We start from the raw sequence: 23,711 nt of genomic DNA, 5'->3' as shown, positions 1-23,711 counted from the left end.
TTGGCAGATTTGAGTTAAAAAGCATTTAGAATGATACTAGAGACCCCCAGAAGTAGAAGCAGAATAGAAGCTAGATACTAAAAATCTAACACAAAATAAGACAAAAAATCTTTCAGATCAAACCACTATATTCACACAAACATATAGTAAAACATACAAAATAAAAGAGAGAATTGGTAACTAACAGCTAGCTGGGCATAACTGTGATTAAATTAGCTTTTAGCCAACTAGTACAAGCCATCCCTTAGGTGCCTAAACTCACAACCAGTTAAGTCTATCAATCTCACAGTGGCTATACATGCAATTTATGCCATGAAATACTCCCAAACAGACGAGACAACAACAAGCTAATAACAATATATATACCAAATGTGTCATTAAATAGAAATTCTTATTTCTTCAAAGTAATCAGACTATAGACAATCAATAGGCACAAAGATGTACATATATATTTATAGAAGCTAAACCCACAAAGGATAAAATTACATGCACTTTCTTTTCAGATTCCAAAAAACATAGCAGAAATAAAATCACTACTAAGATACCAAAATGAATTAAAAAAAACCGAAGCTTGAGAAGATGAGATTTTCAGATAACCAATACTAGACTAGTTAGAATCTCACATCCATTACTGGAGGAAGAAACCTAAATAATTAAATAATTAAAAAGAAACTAAGAGATACCATAAAAAACATGACACAGGCATTATTTGAAGTAAACAACTAAATTATTGCCAAGAGAAAAGAAACACAGGACTGTGTAATTAACAAATTCCATAATGCTAACCTTCACAAGATCTCCTAGCTCCTTACTGCATTCTAATTTGTCTTCTGCTAGCCAATTTTCCAACAAATTATTCTTGTTCTGGTTCACAACAAGACGTGATAGTTCCAATGACTCGAAAGAATTAAGCTTTCCTCTGGTCAAGAGAGTACAAAAATACTACAAAATGGGTGGTGTTTGCCCAGTTTGTACAGGAACACTCTGCAAGTGTGACAAAATCAACTCTGGACCCTGCGCAGTTGAATGTGATGAGTAGATTCTGAACGCCATATTGGTTGCGCACCACTTTGGACAAGTGTGACATCCTCTCCCTCTTTCAAATGACCCCTATCCTGAAGTCTGAAACAAATAACTATGTAAGACAATGATGCAAGAGAAATAAGAATATAGAAGTTAAACCTCACTAACCAGTAAGAGCTTGAGTACTCTAGAGAAGGTTTCTTCAGCGTCATTTGAGAATTCCATATATATAGGTAGAACACCATGATAAAGCACCAGCCTCTGCTTAATCCTTTCTCTGCTAAGCACGAATTATCATGTCAGATAAAATATTTTGCACTTGCAGAACCGTGCTACTCTCAAATTTAATAAGCACCCAAGCATATTTTGAGTGTTGAATATATTCAATTAGCATGAGAATAAATATGTTGTTAGTGAATATGGATGATAATTATAATAAGAGATAAGAAATAGTACTTAGATGGTTTATGAAATCAGTTGAGTTCATAATTATGCATTCAGTAACTTTATTTTAGCTAAGTTGAAATCTTGAAGAGTCAAAAGATGTCATCAGCTGTGCTGGCACAGATTTTGCTAATCCTGTTCACTTACTTTTTTTTTCCCATTTCTGTACATTAGGCAAAATAATGATACATTAACTACAGAAGACTCCTGTGTGCCTAATTTGTCAAAAAAAATTCCTGCTAAATATATTATTTATGTTCACCTTCCTAATGTTATTTTATGCTACTTGCCCAAAGCCATGTTGTTAATAAACACACCGTGTTAGCATACAAATCGTTGAAGAGTAATTATGAACCAAAATTACAGATAGAATTGATACATCGGAGATGAATTACATATCATTCCTCATGATAGACTTACTCATTTGTGAAGGCAAATATTGTTGAGTAAGGCCGATAATGACTTAGGAGTACAGCCATAGATCTTGTTCTTGTGAAAACAATAATTGGCGTATTAAGAGTGTTTGCCATTGTTGTGGCATGAAAAGCAAACATTTCACCCATGTTGCTCTGTAGAAGTATGTAAACGAAGTAATCAGAAGGAATTCAGTAATCATTACTCAGAGCAGCTTCAACATAGACTAACTAAATAGAGACCGATGATCTGTTGGCAAAGGCATCCAGCACCACATACAACCAGCACATGTTCTTACATGGTATTTTGTGAGGCAAAAGGATGTACCATATCGCATTGTGATGACATGGGGCCTAAGGCATACGATACATCGGTAAGCCCTATTTTTTAATATTTTCAATAACTTAATACATGAAACTTGTAGGTAGACTGATCTGGAGATACCTTATATGTACTCAATAGATTTGGAGGAGCAGTGCTAATTTGTAGACTTAACTCAGTCCTCAATGCCACAGTTTGCATTACTTTACCTAGAGAATAATACTATAATTATTTTTGTGGGATACACATTACTACAAAGAAAGCAAAAAATTTAGAATACAAACATATTTATTGAGTTTTGATAATACTTTTTCAATAGCCATTGCACATTGGAAATATATTAAGTGGCCGCCCAAGGCCAAATGAATTAGTTAACTTACTTTCCGTGGGCAGTTTCTCCAGAAAGCATGACCGCATCAGCACCTTCCCGTACTGCAAGTGCAATGTCAGAGACTTCTGCCCTTGGTTGCGTAGGATGATTAATCATGCTCTCCAGCATGTTTGTTGCTACAATAACTGGTTTCTGCATTCTCTGACACCTTCTAATTATGTCCTTCTGTACGTAACAAGGAAATTTCATTCATGACAGAATCAAAGACAAATTCAAGATTTTAACTTCAGTATTTTAAATAATAATCATTTGAAAATATGAACTTATCATATATACATATATATATGGGCCCAAAGACATGAAAAGGAGATAAATACGCTGCATGCACTGAGCAGGGATGGCAAGGATGGCAATATATTTTCAATGATACAATATGCTACATCATGAATAAAGCGTTCTACATATGGTTATTCAGACTGTTTCCCAAAGCCACAGTGTGCAACATTCCTTGAATAAGTTAAATGATTAGTAGTTAGTCACGTCTTTATCAGTCTACCTCAAGATGTGCCTATGTTATAAATAGCTGAGAATTATTTTCTAGCCTCACTTTGTGAATGAGTTTCCCTTTTAGTAAGGAAAAAAAATGTGAATGGATTTGATTTTCCCCAACTTGGTCCAAGAATTGATGCATAAAAGTCAAAGCTTTTCTTATTATGCATTAATCAGCAACTAATACTTTATCAAGTAGTGTTCACAGCAAGTGAAAAGAAGTCCTCAATATTCCACCAGGAAAAGAGATTCTAAACAGAAATAATATTACTTGAAAAAATTATCGAAACCACAATATTTCAAAATCCTTTAATACTCTCAAGTATAAATGTCATCAACTTTCTCTACAACGTGCATGATATAGAAGTAATAAAAACGATAACTAAAATCCATGTCTTACCTGTAACAGAGGAACATCCTCAATCGGAATTTCAGCTCCAAGGTCCCCACAAGCAACCATTGCCTAGTAATAAACTTGTTAATATGATGAATAAAAAGATATGAATTCTTCTATTCTTTAGCATAACAGAACATGTGGTTTAGCTCTTTTTCTGTAATTCCTTATCCTTCTCAATGATTTGGATAATGTTTTGAATAAAATAATGAGAGAGAGAGAGAGGGGGTATGGTACCAACAATGATCACTGAAGGGTGGATAGGTGTACTAAAGATATAATCTATGACTAAATAAGTGACCACTGATTCACAAAGAGACACTGGAACTAACCCCATCAGATGCGGGAATAATTGAATGAAGATTTGGGATAGAGTCTGCACTTTCAATTTTTACAATCACGTGAATGTCTGCATTGCAACCTAGAAAAGAGATTTTAAAAAATTAGTTCTAAAAAAGTAACTGGAGTCAAATAACTGGTACTGAACAAACTAGTGATAGAAATAATATTTTACTTTTAAGATAATCTTTCAACTCATGAACCACTCTAGCATCTTTTTCAAAAGAGACCGCAAAGAAATCGACTTGGTTGTCCACTCCAAACTTGATATCTTCCTAGTCTTTATTTGTACAAAAGACAGGTACAACAGATCATGCACTAGACTTATTAACCCATTTCGATATACAAAAATAAAGTAAATGAAAAAATTCATATCAGCACCAAGCATTCCTTGTTACCTGTAACTGAAGGGAGATTTGCACTTTTGCCACAAACATTTAAATGACGCCTTGATTTTAATTCTCCACCATCAACTACTTCACATTTAACAGTATCATGTGTCTTCGACTTAACAAGTAAAGACATCATTCCACCTAATATATAATAGGAAAATTTCAAGTTATTAAAACTAGTAGCATTAAAAAATAATTAAAAAAAGATCTTACTTATATCTTCTTTCAACTAACTTTTAACTAAAGGATGATAAAAGATACAAACAGGCATTAAAAGCCATGAGAAGAATATATAAATATGGATATCAGACATTTAAGCTAAGAAAAAATGGCATTCTTCAGGTAGTGGTCATTATACATCAATCAAATACACAATAAATAAGGCTCACTGGCTAGCTTAATAATGATGAATGGTACCTATATACAAATCAAAAAATGAAATATGCAACCATTTGAAACGAAAGTACAGTAGTCGCATAGACAGAATTGCTTGAGCAATGCAACAGTTACTTCCACATATGACAACTAACAAAAATACTCTCAACATACAATGGCCAATTGGCAATGTTGTAGGCTTTGTCCTGGCCTAAGAAACCCTTGTTCCAACCAAACATGAGGTTAAGAATGCAATGTCATTATGAAAGTAGTCAAGGTCTCTAATATAGAGTTGTCTAATTAAGGGAAGTAAGCGAAAAATAGGATAGACTAACAACAAGAGAAATGTTCCAATAAATCAGACTCAGGCTAAACCAACTATAAAAAGCCATATATCTTTTCTTCACAGCCAAAGTCTATTCACGCAAATCTATGCTACAGAATACCCATTTACTGGATCATTGATCTAACAACTTAGCACACAGAAGAGGTATCTAATTACCATCAACCAGTAGCATGTCTCCAACCTCCACATCATTCACAAAGGCATCATAATTCACTCTGACAGTGTTTTCTGTGCCGACTCCTCTTTTAATTGTAAAATTAAATTATTGTCCTTCTCCAAGCATTATAGGTTGAGGTAAATCTCCACTTCGAACCTTAGGCCCCTGCAAGAAGAAATTGGTTGTCTCACACTCTCTTGTATTCATTACAACTTCAAAACACATGTAAGAAAAAAGATATAAATAAATGAGGATGAGACTCTCTTGTACTGAAGACACACTAATCTTCAAGGAAGTTAATCATAAAAGGCACGATGTTTTCAACTATCACTCCAATCATAGTTTCACATTTTAAGACACTGCACACTTTGTTAATATTGAAAAGGGTGCACTCTAGACTTAATATTATAGCTTGAACTTGACATCAGAAGCAAGTATTTGATTCAGAGGAGAAGAGTAAAAGAAATTATAGCAAGCACAAAATATATTAATTCTAATAACTTATCATATTTGTCATTGTTAAAACAAAAAATCATATGCTTTATATGAAATAGCTTATACTTTAATGCGGGCACTATCAATAGGCTTGTGTCATAAAGAAAAGGGGCCAACACACCTTGGTGTCCAGCATTATGGCGACGACCTTGTCATCAAACTGAGAGCTGTACTCTTTAACAAGATCAATGGTATTCTGGTGTGGAATATTGATAAGTTTACTGATGTTGTGAACCATTTTGTGACTCACTTCCAGAAGATTATGGGAAGCAAAAGCATGGCCTCTAGTCCTATTCAGAAATCTTGTTTTGAGCTCGGTCATAGATTGACGTTGGAACAGCAAGTTAGTTTAGTCAAGCCTTTCTCTATCAAGGAAGTTAAAGAAGCGATGTTCAGCATTAAGTCTATTAAGAGCCCAGGGCCTGATGGGTTTGGCTCGGGATTTTTCAAAGCTCTTTGGAACGAGTTAGGGACCGAAATATCAGCTGCTATTATCGGTTTCTTTGACAGTGGTTTTTTGCCTGAGGAAATTAATAAGGCTACTATTTCCTTGATCCCTAAAGTTGAGACTCCTTCTCGGGCAGCTGATTATAGGCCAATTGCTTGTTGTAACTCTATTTACAAATGCATTTCTAAAATGCTTTGTAGTAGATTGGCTTTGGTGCTTCCTAGTCTGGTCCATCCTAACCAAGGAGCCTTTGTTAAAAACTGGTTATTGGCGCATAATATTCTAATCCTTCAGGATATTATCAAAGGCTATAAGAGGAAAAACACTTCCCCAAGGTGTGTCTTGAAGATTGATTTGAGCAAAGCTTATGACATGCTAGATTGGAACTTTTTGGAGGATATTCTCGCTGAGTTTTGTTTTCCGGTTAAATTCATTAATTGGGTCATGGCTTGTTTGAAGGATCCTACCTATCTAATTCTTATGAATGGGAAGGTTCAAGGGGAGTTTAGAGGTCGGAAGGGGCTTAGACAAGGGGACCCGATATCCCCTCTGTTATTTGTTTTAGCTATGGAGTATTGTACCCGATTATTTCAGCAAGCTTCCTTGGACAAGAGATTCTGGTTTCATCCTAAATGTAAGCGCCTTAAACTTGTCAATCTTTGTTTTGCCGATGACTTGGTCATTTTTTGCAAGGGGGTTAATAGCTCGGTTCAGATTATCAAGGAGAGCTTTCAGGCATTCTATTGTGCTTCTGGTTTGACAGCCAACAAGGATAAATCTCAGATTTATTTTGGTGGTGTGGCGGATAAAGAAATTACAAGTTTGATTGAGGGGCTCCAGTTTTCTGAAGGGCAGTTCCCCCTAAAATATTTGGGAGTTCCTCTTCGAACTTCTAGATGGAAGGCTGGCGACTGTTCTCTCATTATCAAAAAGATTCAGTCTAAACTACACACTTGGGCGAGCCGTCATCTTTCATTCGCGGGGAGGGCTCAATTAATCAACTCGGTGCTTTTGGGCATAAGATCTTTTTGGATGAGTATTTTCATTCTCCCTAAGAGTGTCATCAAGGAGGTGGATCGGCTTTGTAGGAACTTCCTTTGGGGAGTTAAAGATGGAAATCTTCAGCGTAGCAAGTTACACTTCACTGCTTGGGATCAGGTTTGCTTGCCTAAGTGTATGGGCAGTCTTGGCTTCAAAGATAGCTGTATGTGGAATAAAGTGCTTCTTGCCAAGTATATTTGGGCTGTTTCGTTTAAGCTTGAAATTCTTTGGGTTAAGTGGGTGGATTCGATATACTTAAAAGGTCAGGATTTCTGGCTTTACAGAGCTCCTCAGGATGTGAGCTAGTATTGGAAAAGATTGACTAAGCTCAGGGATGACTTCCCTGTTGTTAGACTTGATGAGGCAGTCCATCATAGCAAGCTTTGTCTGAAAAGTCTGTATCACAAGTTGCTTAACAAAGACAGAGTTATTTTTGCGAATGTAGTTTGGAACTCTTTGTCTGTGCCTAAACACAGATTCATTTTATGGAAAGCTACCTTGGGCCATCTATTGACTAGAGACAAGCTCAGTCGCTGTCATATGGACCTTCCTTCCTTGCTCTGTCAGGTTTGTGAAGAGGATCAAGAATCTCATGCTCATTTGTTTTTTGAGTGCCCGTTTTCTAGCCTGGTTGTTTCCCAGGTGAAGAACTGGTTGGGTTCTGGTTTATGGCCGAGTAGCATTGATGGTTGGAGCTCTTGGATGGCTGGAAAGCCGAAGGGGCTGAAGCAAGTAGTTTTGTCTGCTGCCTTAGCAGCTTCAGTTTACATGGTTGGGAGAAATAGAAACCATTGTATTTTTAATTTTTGTTCCTTCTCTATGGGGTATGTCACTAATTTGATTAAACATTTTGTTAGGGGTAGACTTCTTAGTCAGGCTAAGAAGAAGCTTAAGTCTCATGAGCGTGCTTTTTTTGACAAAGTAGTTCAGCTGTAAGTTCTCGGTTGTGTGTTGTGGTTGTTGAGTTTGTAATTGTTTGGTTGGTTATCAATATATTTCCCTTTTCATCAAAAAAAAAATGGTATTCTGGTGTGATGAATGGTCCCCATGAGACATATTTAAACGTGCCACCTTCATTCCAGTTTCTGCCAGTTTCCATATCATCTCACATGTGCTTGTGGAGGGACCAATTGTACAAACTATCTTTGTTTTTCTTCGACTGTTCGGAGTCGCCCTTGCCTGGCCCATAGAGTAATATTCAATGGACTGATCATCATAAAGAGAGTACTTTGTCTTGAAAAAGAAGAAAACCGAAAGAAAAAAACATAAATTATGAATACTTCAAGTTTACATAATGCTTTTTTAAATAAGAATTAACAAAACATGAATAATAATATGTACATCCACTTCAAAAATTCACCATGGCTTTATATGTTTCCGGAAACCATGCAAGGGAAAGAATATATATACACATGTAACCTTATAACAGTCCCTTAAAATTGTATAATTACCATATAGAGAACATTTCCATAAAACAAAACCCCAATAGGGTGAATTTAACAACTCCAAAAATGAAACGGAATAACCAAAGTTAAAGAATCAATTAAAAAAAAATGGAAACAGGCATAGCTCATCTCCGTTTACGTTATTACAAGGCTTCCCAAATTTCCCACCAACCAAATAGCAAAAACAATATAATGGTAGAACATTTAAGGTTGCCCACACTCGAAAATTGCAACACCATTTCTTTTAGTAATTTAATCCAGCCCTGAAACCACATCAATTTGTCATAAAACAATGATAAATAAACTAAGAACTTTTGATATTGAAAAAGACAAATAAAATTTTACAGCTTTACAAGACTTACTGATCATTTCATGACAATCTATTTTAATACTTATCTATATATATACACATGTGAGACATGAATTATACTATGGAGAAAATAAAGATAAAGGTAATATTTAATTTGCTTTGAACACTCAGACAAGTTTTTTTAAGCCAACACAACAAAGAGTAGAAATATTCATTGGAAAGAGAAAGGGAATATACATGAGCATATGTGCTAATATAATATATTAGCATGTGTGACATGGGAATATGTAGGCCAAGACTTTTGGTGATGAGAACATACAACAAACATACCATCATGTTAACAAGCATTTATATTTAGACACCTGATATATAACACACCTCACATCTCATCTCCTATACACATAAATGATTGTCTTTCTAATCTCCTCTGTTAATAATAAAGAGTCCAATATGACACAATTAGCAATCTATTTTTAATGCTTGTTTTTGGAGCATATATTAGCAAAACAAAAACAAGTATGATGTTTGCAATTTCGATAGCTACAATAATACAATTATAACAAAATAAAACCCTGAATCCATGCCATTGTGTTCGAAGTTGCAGTCCTCTACTTACATATATAAAAAGACATATTGATATATGTTAGGAATTGTGCAATTGAAGTTCATAGCTATATATTTGTACAATAAAGCATAGACCACATATAAATATATATATGCCCATATGATCTCCTCTGTTTTTTATGACACAACCAATCGTAATACTTATAATATGATTTATCTCTCTTTTAATATGATTTATTTATATACCATTGTGTATGTACGCAAAGTCAAATAGTAATTTTCTATATTTTGCTGTCTAATTATGCAAAAGCAAGTTTTCCTTTTTGACATGATGAATAGTTTCTTAAAAGCAAAAACTTAACAATAAAAAGGCTATTTTGATGTGGGAGTCGTTGCCTAAGACATACAAATACACACAACACACTTTAGTTATAATACTCAACATACTACATATCTAATTTTGCATGGCACATCCCCACATACTGATTTGCAGAATTATTTACAATGATAAAGCCTAGCTCGAAAACTTGGCTAGAAGATATCAGAGTGTGTTCATGAGTTAATGCTTGGGATGAAGTTATGTTATAAATTTCATAGCAATATCGAGAAGGAATCATGCAGAGATAGAGTAATGTCAATATACTGATGATAAAGAACTCACAATCTCTTTCTTTTGAACCCATTTACTTTCAAAGAGGAATAACTAAACAAGACATGTAAAGCTAATATGGAGTTAAAAATAAAGAAGTGCATTTAATTTATTTTATATAAATTACTTGTAAAATAATGTAAAAGCTTGGCAATTTACTATATAATAAGTATGAACTATGGTCAGAAATTTTTTCAGAACATCATAAATTAATTATATAAAAGTGATACTATGATGCTTCCTTGAAATCATTTAACTCACTGGTCCAATTTGACTCTGTAACTATTTCTTCAGAAATATTTTAAAAATTATGGAACAGAGCACATCCCACTATATATAACTAAAAATTACCTCACTCACACTCATAAAGCCATTTATATATATTTATAGCTAAAGAGCATAAATACATGGGTCTTACACTAACAATTACAATTATGGACTCTTAAATAATCAACGGTAAGAAAAAATTCAGGGCCAAAAATCCAATTTCCTCACTGATAAGAAATTATTCACATATATCTTAGTGAATCATTCATTCAAACACCTCTAAGGCATTATTTAAAAGCTTAGTAATATACTTTAAAAAAGAAATACAGACCATCATAAGCAGTCAAACTAAAAAATTTACAGATAAATCGTTAAAAAAAAATAATTAACACAAATACACTATATATATGTCCACATTGATAACTCTATTATTAACTTTTGATATGGGTAGAATTGCTTTAGTAATAAAATCATAATAGCAAATATTAACATATCAAGAGAGCAACCAAAAGAAATCATTGCCTTTTTAGTTCAACTTCTTCTTTCTTTCAACATCTTTGATCTTTCTCCGCCTCTTCTTGTTTCTTCCTCAATATTTCTTTATCTCTAACACAATATCTCTTCGAAACATTTTATCAAATAGTATTCTTGCACCAAAAATACAACAATTTTCAAAGTATGCCTTAATCAAAGAACTCCCAACAAATACACCTACTTCCAATCCTATGAATCTAACTTAATCAAAGAAACATAATGTGACGATCAAAATAATCAATTTAACACATAAAAAATGAAGTGCAGAGCAGAGTACTAAGTACCTTAATTTTCAAGACAATAATGAGCGACCACCATTTCTGTTTATATTTTGGATAGTGAAGTTGGAATTACTGGCAGTGAAGTTGAATTTTGTGAGCACTGTTGACAACGTAAAGATGAGGTTTTTATTTATAATTTATAATTTTGGGAAAGAAATTTGCATACCCTTTGGTGAGGAGAACCAGATCGATGTTCTGTCGAGTGCCGGTGTCAGCATTGGGTATATAAAGGCCGACATAGGCCTTCCCACCATAAAGCTTTTCAAGTCTGCAAATAAAATCCCAGAAACAGAAAATTGAAAAGGAAGGGAATTGTTGTTCGAAATGTTGTATATATACATACACATATATATATATATTTACAGAGAGAAAGAAGTACCGATTGGCGACAGAGAAGAGGGCATTGGCATCGGAGGTCTCGACCTCTAAAATATTGTCATCGTAGAAGAAGCGCTTGAAGACTTTGTAAAGGATGAGACCGCACAGTATCTCCACCCACATGACCGTACAATCCAAGAAGATGAAGAAGAAGAAAAAGATTGAATATTTGGGAGAAAATGATACTATTAAGATTTTAGATATTCAGTATTTGATGAACTCCTATACTTACCACCTAAGCTTCAAACTTAGACTATCAAGCTTAAATTTCTCTTTCTTTAAATTTCTATTTCTAAAGAAAACCCAGAAAGATGAGAGAACCAAAAAAATTTGGTCTGCTATCTTTACTATGGAGTTGTGAGAGAGCAGAGGTATTAAGGAACCCTAAGGATTTAGACAGAGGCAAGGGATTTGAGAGAGAAAGTGGGAGAGTTAAGTGAAAAAACACTAGGAAAAAGAGAGAAAAAATATAATTAAAAATGATGGCGCTAAAAAGTTTAAGTGGCTCTCAAAATTTATGAGAGACCAGCTAAGATTTTTATCTGAAACTATAATACTCTTTCAATAGTATTAGATTTTAGTGTTGTGGTAGGCCTCTTTTGTTGTAGTGAAAGGATACAAGAGTTAGAGAAATTAAAGTAAGGTCTCTTTCATTCCGCTGCGTATACTGTAAGTATTATTATCTTTGTTTCTCTTTGAATTAAATTTTAGAAACATGTTCTAGGTTATCTCATATTAATTTGTTTAATATTAGATCTACATGAAAATAAATAAAAATCCTGTATAAGTTTTCCCAACAGCAAGATGGGAAGGTGGTAGCTTATGCTTCCAGACAACTTAAGGATTATGAGCAACGATATCCCACTCATGATCTTGAGTTGGAAGCAGTGGTATTCATTCTGAAAACATGGAGGCATCACCTATACGGGGACAGGTGCGAGATATATATTGACCACAAAAGTCTGAAGTACTTCTTCACACAAAAGGAACTGAATATGAGGCAGAGAAGGTGGTTGGAATTAGTGAAGTACTACGATTGTGAGATTCTCTATCACCCAAGCAATGCCAATGTGGTTACAGATGCATTGAGTACGTGGGGACATGGGAATGCCTCAACACTACGTACAATAGAGATGCCTCTTCAGAAAGAGATCTTAAATGTCAACACCAAACTTGTGACATGAAGTCTAGCAAACCTCACGTTACAATCCTCCCTACTAGGACAAATTCAAGAAGGACGAAAAGTGGATGAAGCCTTAATGAAGCAAGAGGCTTTGGTATAAGAAGGTGGTAGCAATGATTTCACAATATCCAGTGGTGGATTGCTGAGATACAAGGATAGGATTTGTGTGCCTAAAAATGCTGAGATTAAGGAAAGTATTATGAAAGAAGTGCACACAACACCCTATTCCTTACACCCAGGGTCCACGAAGATGTACCAAGACCTTAAGGCATTATATTGGTGGCATGGAATGAAGAGGGATATTGCTGAGTTTGTTGCTAGATGTTTGACATGCCAGCAAGTAAAGGCAAAACACCAAATGCTAGCAGGGTTACTTCAACCACTCTACATTCCCGAATGGAAATGGGGGGATATAGCAATGGAATTTGTGGTAGGGTTACCCAGAACCACCAAGTAGCACGACTCTGTGTGGGTAATAGTGGATAGACTCACTAAGTCTGCCCATTTCGTGCCAGTTAAGACCACATACTCAGTGGACCAATATGCAGAATTGTATGAAAGTGAGATAGTGAGACTACATGGGGTGCCAAAGTCGATAATTTCTAATCGAGGGTTAGTATTCACATCGAACTTTTGGAAGGGACTACAGAGAGCCATGGGGTCAAGGCTAAAGTTTAGCACCGCGTTTCATCCTCAGACCGATGGGCAGTCTGAGAGGACTATACAGATTCTGGAGGACATGTTAAGGTGTTGTGCTTTGGACTTCTCAGAATCTTGGAAGCGATACTAACCCCTAATGGAGTTCTCTTATAATAACAGTTACTAGTCTACCATTGGGATGGGCTCCATATGAGATGCTTTATGGGCGCAAGTGTAGATCTCGTTTGCACTAGGATGAAGTTGGGGAGAAGTAGATTTTAGGCGCTGAGGAAGTTAGGGAAGCCAGTGAGGCAATCGAGAAGATTTTTCAAAGGATGGTTACCGCGTAGAGTTGGCAAAAAAGCTATGCTGACCTTAAGAGAAAGGGCATCGAGTTTTTAGTGGGCGAGTTTGTTTTCTTGAAAGTCTCGTCGATGAAGGGAGCTATGTGTTTTGGAAAGAGAGGGAAGTTAAGCCCCATATATATAGGTCCATTTGAGATTTTGGACAAAGTAGGGCAAGTTGCTTACCTTTTGGCATTGCCCCCAGCACTAGCTGAAACACATAACGTCTTCCACATCTCGATGTTGCATAAGTATGTGTCAAATGCCCCTCATGTGTTGAGTTACCAGCCATTACAGCTGAAGCAGGACTTCAGTAATGATGAACAGCCTGAGCGTGTTATGGAAAAGGGAATTAAGGAACTGAGATCCAAAAGGATTCCACTAGTTAAGGTCCTGTGGATGAATAGTACGGAACGAGAGACAACATGGGAGTTTGAGAAAGGCATGAGAGAAAGATACCCTGACTTATTTGGTAAGAAAGAATTTCGGGACGAAATTCCTTTTAAAGAGGGTATATTGTAGCGCACCAAATTTTTTTTTGTTATTAAATTGTGTGCTTTAATTTATTTAATTGTTAAGTGTTGTAAATTATTTTATTTATTTGTTTGTTTAAATTAATTGTTAGAATTGTTTGGTAGAATTTTGTGTGAATTGTTATTAATTTATTTATTTTAAAAATGTGAATTATTGAGTTTTGGTTGAATGCACTAAGGTGCATGGTAGGTAGTGATGCACCTTAGTTATTGAGTGTGTGCATGTGAATGGTTGCATGGTGCACATGTGTAGAATTTTCTACACACTTTGTAGTTTCCTTTTATTAGATTTATTTATTAAATTAATTAGAAAAAAATAAAAGAATGAAAAGGGAAGGGGCTTGGACGTGCGAGCATAGTGGGAAAGGGGAATTTCTTTTCCTATTTTATTTGGGTGAATTTTGGTTAAAAATGGAAGAGATGTTGTCATCTTTATTCCATACCACTTAAAATAAAATCAATTAAATAAAAATTAAAATAAAATAATTAACAAGGGGAAACTTACCAATTATTGTCCTTAGGCTATTATGGGTAGATAGAATAAAGAGGGAAGGAATGAAGTGAAGAGCATTTATGCTCATTTGGACCGTCGGGCTAGAGGAAAGGAGAGAGAGAGAGAGAGATGAGTTCTAGAGAGAGAAGGAAAGAAAGAGAAGAAGAAGGAGAAAAAGAAGAAGATGAAGTGATCAATTATAGGATATGCCTCTTTATGTTTATGTTTGTAATTTCTCTTCTTTTGATTCTTGTATTCTTGAGTAGAGTTTTTTTGTGTTGTTGGTTTTCTCTGTCTCGTCACGTGGGTTTTCGAAAAACCTTAGGCTTGAAGAAGGGGAGATATAGTTTGAGTAATGGTCACTTTGGGTGTTCTTGATTTTACAATCAAGAGAGGTAATTGATCTTTAGCCTTAACATTTTTTTTTATGTTTTCTTGGGTATTCATGGTGTTTTGGGTTGTGGTCAATATAGGTTGATGATGGGGGGATGTTGTCTTGTTGGTAGATAGATCTAATAATGTTATTGTATCCTTGTTGATCTTGTAGGTTTGTTTGGTGGTTAAATGTTTATGTTGTATGGTTTGTATGATTATTATTAATTGTTAAAGAAAGATCATGTGTAAAAGGGTTGGTAAGAGTTTTAAATTGTGATCTACAAAAAAATGATGATGAATATTTTTTTTTTTAAAAATAACATGAACATATTTGATTATTTTGGGCTATGAGGATTTCAGCCTAAGGGTAATGTTCAAATCATGATTGTTATTTTTATGTTTTTATGTCAATTTAAAATCTTAGAAACATGATAGGTTATTTGTAAGATTTTAAATGGATATATGTTAGTTTTGTTTTCCCTTGGAATACTTGCATGTTAGAAATATGTCAAGTGTTGTATTCAAGACAAGGTTAAAGATGATTATTTTTTTTATGACTTGTGAGTATGTATTAAGGTGGTTTGATGAATTATTGTATGCTAATGGTAAAATTAAAATAATTTAAAGAGGTGTAGAAACATGCTAGGGTCTCTGTTTAAACATTGTTAATTAACTATGTATGAATTTTGTGAAGTATGGTGAAAAAAAATTATTTCATGGCTTATTGTACTTGCTGATTTTGTGTAAAAATAATGTTGTATATGATTAGAATAATGTTTTGAGTGCTTAATTAAACTTTGCAAGTGATATGATATTTTAAGAAATGAAATGGAAAATCATAAGATGCCTTGAAATGATATTTTTGCTCAAATAATTACCTACATAATTTTTTTTTATATTTTTGAGAAAAATATGAGTTTTTAAAAAATAAAAATGGTGATTTTAAGGATATATTTGGTTGGTGTAATTTTAGTACAAATGTGAAGTTGTATTTTTAAATAAAAGGAATTTGATGTGTATGTTGAAATAAATTAATACCATAAACTATGAAAATATTAAAAGTAGTATTTTTAATCTAGCTATGAGTGTTCAGTTTAATAGTTATGATTTTTCTTTATTTTAATTAAGAAAAATGTTGAATTTAATTTACTTGTGATTTTAAAATAAATTAAATAGTGGCTGAAAGTTTATTAAAATATTTTTAAAATAATTATTAAATTATCACTTATGTATTTATTCTATTTAAAAATTAAGTCTTAAAATAATACGAGTAAAATATATATTTTTCTACACCTAGAAATATTATTTTCTCACGTCAAGTTTATAATTTTGATAATTTGAATAAAATTGTTATTTTCTAAAGAAACATGATAATTGAAATACTTTCAAGTCTTTGTTATTTCTATGTAATTTAAAAACAATAAATGAATTTATTATATTTTTAAATGGCTAAATTATTTTTGTGAAATAAAAATAATGTCTTAAGATGTTTAACCAACTTAGAGATTCTTGAAGAGAAAAATAATGGTAATAAAAGCATGTTACTAATTCATTATTTTTTTTAAAAACGATAGAAATAACCGCGTAGGAATTATCGTTTTTAGCGCCATTTTATAACAATGTCCCCATATATGCATGTCGCATGTAATTTCACTTTTACGTTAAAAAATGTGTCTAATATTCAACCATACGATTTTTTTTTAAAAACCATGCATGTAACATAGGTATAAGTTGCATTATTCTTTTGGTGATTTTATGTGTAATTGTTTGTTTTGAGAATGATGAGTAATTTTCACCATTTGTGCATGGCCCATGCACACATGGGAAATATGAGTGGGCACAATAGAGTCTTATGTGATGATAAAGGATGTTATTTGGTTATGGTATAGGCTTGTTGTGAATTTTGTCAGTTGTGCTTTGCTTGGACCTGAGGTAAGGAAGTTAGATAGATGTTTTGGTTGTTTATATTGTGAATGGTAAGGTTGGTGTTGACCCAGATTTTGGCCAACTGACAAGGAGTCAAATTTGCCTGATGTGGACAAACACGTTAGAAAGAATGTGATGGTTAAATGATAAAGAACACAAAGGTTTATAGTGGTTCGGCCCCAAAATCTGGTAATAACCTACATCCACTTGAATTGTTATTGATATAGGATTCAAAAGAGTGATCAAAGAACTAGGGTTCAATGAGTTTCACTCACTTCTGAAGAACAAAACAATTTATCAAATAGAATCACTCTAGTCTCAAATAATTCGAAAGCCAAAAGTCCCTTCCTTGAGCTATCTTTCTCTATTTATAGGCTCAAGGGGGATTACATTAATTTGTTACAGATATTCTTTCCTAAATAATCGGATACTCAGGAAATCATGGGAGTCAATTTCGGGATTGACTAAGATCTTTATAAAAGTATCGCGAGGCACGCAGAACCTGTGACCACACTGGTCGCGGGTAAGCTTCGACTGTCTTTTGCTTGTAACATCTCTTCTGGTCGATACCCTAGTAGAATTCCGCCAAGTGTCAGCCACGTGTCCGGGAATCACTTGCCACGTCATTCATATCTGTTTTTTGGATAACATTTGCCCCCCAAGTTTATTTATTACGAGCAATAAATAAACTTTTGAGGAAATGACCCTTCAGTTACCCCACCATACCTATCAGAACCCTTCGTGTGTTTTTGGAAAAAGCAACCTACCCTTGTCTAATCACGGCTTTTCGCTTCCCAAGTAACGTTTCGATGGCTATTACTCTTCCCCATACTTCGAAAAAGGGGAAGCTGATGATTACTTCCTTTTAATGCTTCCGGAAAAAAAAAATATATAGCCTCTTCAAAGTTCCCTTTCCTTTTTACGCAAGCCATCAATCTTTTAAAGAAAACCTAACACCAAAGCTCCTGTTTCCCTCTGAATACTGTCCTTTGGCGTTCCAAGATTCAGTCCGTGAGTCCTTTTACGCCCGAAAAGTCTTTCAAATCTCCACAATCTTCGTCCTGGTAAGTTTCTGGACTTTTACGTTTTATATTTTTGCCGTGCATGCTTCTGTAGGTCAATTGTTGGGTTCATCCATTTCTGGGTTGAGATGCATGTCAGTAGGAGGGTTTATAGGTGAAACTGAGTGTTGCGTGATATTTTTCTGTTACTAAGGGGTTACGAGTTAGTTTGATAGTTAAGATCATGGCCTTAGGACGTAAAACCGAAGTGAAAATTCGATTTTTATGCCAGCTGAAAAACTAGGTTTTTCCCGCCCTAAGAGGAGTTGAAAAAGATTTTTCAAAAAACTTTTTGCTTTCACTTTTGATCTGTTTCTCAAACTATTCGCGTTAAAAAGTTTAGTTTTTTGTTAGAATGTTGTTGTATAAAAGCCTAACTTTTATACTCGACCAGCGTTATTCTAAAAAAACTTTCAAAATTCTTCTTCCTCACCTCCCCATTCTTCTGTTTGCAGACTTTAATGCTAGATTTGTGGGGAGGTGAACGACCCATCGACGACGATCTTCTTGCCCAGCTGCTCGAAGGAGATGAACAACCGATCGTCCGAGTTCACGAGATTCCGTTTTCACGATCTTCTCCTAGACTTCGTCCATCACCACCTCAAATGGCCCGCTCTAAGTCCTTAGGCAAGAAAAGACCTGACTCCGAAAATAGCCCAAACTCTCCTGCCTAGCCTGATACACAGGCTAGGGTTCCCTCGACCAGTGGTCGAGGAAAATGTCGCCCCAGACCCTCGTATCCATGTTAGGGCCTGCCCTCGGCATCAAAACCTTCCTGATGTCGAGTGGTATCTTTCCCCGACCCGCCAAGTGACTCCTCAGATGCTTGCCAACTATCGCAGGAAGTATCCTCTAACAGGGGTTAATCTCAAAATTCCAGCTGCGGACCAAAGGGCTAACCTTCCCGGGGGTGTATACAGTGCTTGGTCCAGATATCACATAGAGGCGGGGGCTATCCTTCCTCTACATCCTTTCTATCAGGGGGTGGCCAACTATTTTGGTATCGCCCCCTTTCAAATTACTCCAAATGGGTATAGAATGCTAGCCGCACTCTATATCCTATACAAAGTTAAAAAATGGCCGGAACCCACTCCTCACGAGGTCAATTTTCTCTTTGACCTTAAGTCCAACCCTCAAGAATACGGGACGGGCTTCTTTCATCTCTGTCACCAGGAAACTAGCCGAACTTTCCTGAGTGACACTACCCATATCTCCAATGTGGGGCAGTACAGTAGGGAGTACTTCCTCACACCAGACATGACCCCCAACAACCTGGCCTTCGCTCGAGGAGGTAAATGCTACTCTTATTGGTCGATACTTTTCCTTAGTAAACTCTTCTGCATTTTTCTTAAAGTGCACTTTGCTTTTCAGGACCATGGTTACGTCCGACCCCAACACCAGACATGGTGTTGAGGTCCAACGCACTGGGCAGGATGGCAGACGCAGAAAAAAGCGTCAAGTCCCTGGTCACTGACAAAAATTTGAGGCTATCTGGCCTCCTGGCTCCTCGCCATGATAAAAGAGGGCCCGTGGTGGCAGATGCCACGGACGAGGGGGATCCCGAGCAGCAACCCCCCAATGTCCCCACCCCGAAGGAGGCCAACAGGGGTTACAATCAGGGAACCCACTGGCGACCCTTCCGCAGAGAGGCCTTCTGCGCCCCAAGGCAAGGGGAAACAAAAGGCAACAAAGTCTGTTATAGACCTGAATGAATCCTCTGATGAAAACGGTACTGTTATTTTTCTTTTAAATAACTTGCCAATTCCCTGTCACTTGTTTGACGGGGACGGCAAATTTATGTATACTCCAAATCTAGGGCCAGACTTCTTTCTGCCAGATAGTGAGTGTATGACTAATAGAGTCAGTAGTATAGCGACCAATAGTTGTAGCTCGGGTATTAAACTTTGTGACCTCTTTTCTGTTTTATCAAGAGTTTTCATCCACCTTTATCTAATCATCTGTATATTTTTCTTTGTACACAGAGATGGCCACTCCCAACGTCTTTGATTTGTACTAGGTTGAAGAGGAGGCAGAAGTCCCCCTGGTTCGACGAAAGACATCCAGGAGGCATAATGGCGAATCGAGCCAAGGACCTCCAGCCAAGAAGGGTCGAACAGAAGATCCTTCCAAGGATGCGCCAACTAGGCAAGCTTCTGCCCATCCTTCGGCTCCTACTGAAAAGGAAACCCCGCCCACTACTACGAATCGCACACCTTCAGCCAAGAAAGAACAGTCCCATCCAGCTGAAGTTCCTTGGGCCAAACTTTCACACCGCGCCTTGCGAGCAGCAAAGGATCGCCTTACACACATCGTGAGGTATGATTGTTGCAAGGAAGCGATGGCTGAGGCGGAGAATATGGGGGTCGATCAAATCCTGAATAGGGCTCTGAATGAGATGCTAGTGTAAGCATTTTTTATCTCTTTGGCTTTCGTTTTTTCTTCCTTGTAATAGATTCTATCTTTATCCTTTGACTATAGGCCATGCTGACTGCAACGGCTGCTTGCGCCCGTGCCCAGGCTTCCATCGACCAGGCTCGGGCAAAGGCCATTGAGGGGTACCAGGAGAAGGCCAACGAGGAGCTTCAGGCTGCAGAAGCCAGGCACGCTGGGGAGTTGGAGGTGGTCACCCAACAGAAGGATGCTGCGGTGGCAAAGCTGGCAGAAGCTGAGTCTTCTAAGGCAGCCATGAAAAAGCAGAGGGAAGAATACCAGGAGTCCAGCCAAGTTCAATATCGTGTAGTCAAGAGGCTCAAGGAGGAACTCCTAGGTAAGGACAAGGCCATAGCTGTTCTTAAGAGTCAAGTAGAGCAGCTGAAGCTCACTAATGCCAAAGACCTGGAAAGGTATAAGAATGCGACGCTTCAGTGTTTCTATGACTTTTGGAAACACAACCGGGGTGCCAACTTTAACTACCTTCCAGAGGATGCCAGGAACGCTAAGCTGGCCCACTACACTGCTCGATTGGCTGCAGAAGAAGAAAGAGCAAGGATCCCCGCTTCCCCAAGCATCCAGCAGGCCGCGGTCGAAGAGGAAGGAGGAGTTGCTAATGATGCAGCCAATCAGACTGCTGAGCAAGACCCTCCTGCTCTTTGAACTTATTTTTCTTCGATTACACGACAAACGGGTCATGCTGTAAAGACAATTTTTACTTTATATTTAAATTTGCTGCACGGGTAGCAAACTTTCCGTTTACTTTGAACAATTACATCCAAGCAGTACTGCTTGCGGTGTAAAAGACTGCCATTTGATATTATAATATTTTCATCTTATTATAACATCTGTTCGCATGACCAAACTTAGCATAGTACTTTGGTTTGATTCAACAAAATATAAATTTTGAAAAATACTCTAAGTACCGTAGCATGCTTTGAATTATTTTGTTCATGTGTTTACATACCTCTTGGTATGCTTTGCTATCGATGTATCTTATATGCCCCCCAAGTGATCGAGGAGCTTTAGGTCCTTGGTCACTTCCCTTGACCACGGCCTGTACGAACATTGCTGCTCGGTAGGAAACGTAAAACTTATAATATAACAAAACAACACACGTAATGAACAAATACTTGTGAAATAAATTTACAAAGGTTGGCAAGAATGACTGGCTGCGCACAATCCCTTATAATCTCGTATTAAAAATGGACTAATCATGTCTTTACAAGTGATCTTAGAAAAGATCTTACACTTATAAGTGATTAGCCATACAACGTGGTTAACCCTTTTTCGAAACTTGTAAAAAGTAAAAATTAATTCAAGCCAGTCCTTTAAAAAGGACTGTTTATTGGTAGTACTTGCACAGGTGTTCACTGTTCCAATAGCGTGGAACGAGATCTCCATTTAAGCGTGCAAGTTTGTAGGTGCCCGGATGAAGGACTTCTTCAATCTGGTAAGGTCCTTCCCAGTTTGGTCCGAGTACTCCAGCAGTGGGGTCGCAGGTGTTCAAGAAAACTCGTCGTAGCACTAGATCTCCGACGTTGAATTTTCTTTCTTTTACTTTTGAGTTAAAATACTAGGCGACCTTTTGCTGGTACAAAGTAACTCGGATTTGGGCTCTTTCTCGTATCTCTTCAATTGAGTCTAGGGACTCCATCATTAGTTTGCTATTCTGGCCTTGGTCGTATGTGATGCGTCGATGTGAGGGGGGATCTAATTTGACGAGCAGCATAGCTTCATACCTATATGCTAAGGAAAACGGAGTCTGACCTGTAGCTGTTTGATGAGAAGTTCTATACGACCAGAGTACTTCAGGCTGCTATTCTGGCCATGGTCCTTTAGCGTCTTCAAGTCTTTTCTTCAGGGTGTCCTTAAGCATTTTATTCATTGCTTCGACCTGCCCATTCGCTTGTGGATGCGCGACTGAAGAAAAGCCTTTGATAATCCCGTGTCTTTCGCAGAAGTCGGTGAATAGATCACTGTCAAATTGGGTCCCGGGTCTGAGACGATTTTTCAAGGCAAACCATATCGGCAAACAATGTTCTTGATGAAAAAGTCAAGAACTTTATTGGTCGTTATGGTAGCGAGCGGTTCAGCTTCGGCCCATTTGGTGAAGTAGTCAACTGCAACAACTGCGTACTTCACTCCGCCCTTTCCCGTTAGCAGGGATCCAACCAAGTCTATTCCCCACACTGCAAAAGGATAAGGACTATGCATCAGTTTTAACTCGTTTGGAGCTGCGCGTGGGATTTTGGAAAATCTTTGACACATATCGCACCTTCGCACAAACTCCATTGAATCTTCATTCATAGTTGGCCAGAAATAACCCTGCCTTAGAATCTTTTTCGCCAAACTTTTCCCCCCAGCGCGATCCCCGCAGAAGCCTTCATGTACTTCATTCATTAGCTCCTTAGCTTTCTCTGGTGAAATACATCTGAGCAATGGCATGGAATATCCTCTTCGGTATAGAACTCCATCGACCAGTATGTACCTAGCAACCTGCCTTTGAAGAGTTCTGGCCTTGTTTCTATCTACTGGTAGTACACCATTTGTCAGATACCCCAAGTAAGGTTCCATCCATGTATCTTCCCTTCGGATTTCCATACTGGCTTCAATTTCTCGTATGCTTGGCTCACTCAATCTTTCTACTGGCACAATGTTCAAAGTATCAGCATCTTTCGCGCTCGCGAGTTTGGCTAAGGCATCTGCGTTCGAATTCTGATCCCGAGGTATTTGCTAGAGGGTATACTTCGTGAACTGGGCTAACAGGTCTTTAGCTTTTTTCAAGTAGGCCACCATTTTTAGGCCTCGCGCTTGATATTCCCCTAGAACCCGATTCACTACCATCTGTGAATCACTGTAAATATCCAGCACCTTTATACTCATGTCTTTCGCCATTCTTAATCCGGCGAGGAGTGCTTCATATTCGGCTTAATTATTTGACACTGTGAAGTTGAACCTAATGGCGCAGTGAAATCGATGCCCCTCTGGTGTTATTAAGCTCACTCCTGCTCCTGTGTGAGATTCGTTTGACGACCCATCTGTGAATAACTTCCATGAAGGAGCTTCGTCTTGAAGCTCAGGCGCAGTAGGTTTTTCGCACTGCTCGTTGTCTGGGAGTTCGGTGAACTCTACAATAAGATCAAGCAAGACTTGTCCTTTTACTGCTGCTCGCGGTGAATATGTAATATCGAACTGCCGCAGTTCGACTGCCCATTTTAATAAACGCC

At 36.9% G+C, this 23,711-nt stretch overlaps 1 protein-coding gene across 1 annotated transcript; it reads right to left on the bottom strand.

Annotated features, from left to right (window-relative positions):
* Nucleotides 1-515: 515 nt before the first annotated feature.
* LOC133824966 (pyruvate kinase isozyme G, chloroplastic-like) lies at nucleotides 516-4,062 on the bottom strand. Its single transcript, XM_062257976.1, has 7 exons — nucleotides 3,991-4,062; nucleotides 3,483-3,897; nucleotides 2,583-2,758; nucleotides 2,326-2,422; nucleotides 1,888-2,036; nucleotides 1,192-1,300; nucleotides 516-1,115 (listed from the first exon to the last, which is right to left on the bottom strand). Exons 2-7 carry the CDS (start codon nucleotides 3,540-3,542, stop codon nucleotides 1,002-1,004), a joined length of 705 nt encoding a protein of 234 aa, XP_062113960.1. The 5' UTR covers nucleotides 3,543-3,897; nucleotides 3,991-4,062; the 3' UTR covers nucleotides 516-1,001.
* Between the last annotated feature and the right edge of the window lie 19,649 nt (nucleotides 4,063-23,711).

The sequence above is a fragment of the Humulus lupulus genome, chromosome 3 (assembly GCF_963169125.1).
Source record: "Humulus lupulus chromosome 3, drHumLupu1.1, whole genome shotgun sequence".
NCBI classification, from domain to species: Eukaryota; Viridiplantae; Streptophyta; class Magnoliopsida; order Rosales; family Cannabaceae; genus Humulus; species Humulus lupulus.
This window is presented reverse-complemented; position numbering and strand designations above follow the sequence as displayed.

What these genes read in the sequence shown, in the direction of transcription:
- LOC133824966 (XM_062257976.1), bottom strand. Translation starts at nt 3,542, where the DNA reads ATGGTTGCTTGTGGGGACCTTGGAGCTGAAATTCCGATTGAGGATGTT. An exon ending in ATATTTGCCTTCACAAATGA is followed by an intron (nt 1,301 to 1,887) that starts GTAAGTCTATCA and finishes CGTGCTTAGCAG; the next exon opens with AGAAAGGATTAAGCAGAGGC. An exon ending in GAGTACTCAAGCTCTTACTG is followed by an intron (nt 1,116 to 1,191) that starts GTTAGTGAGGTT and finishes TTCAGACTTCAG; the next exon opens with GATAGGGGTCATTTGAAAGA.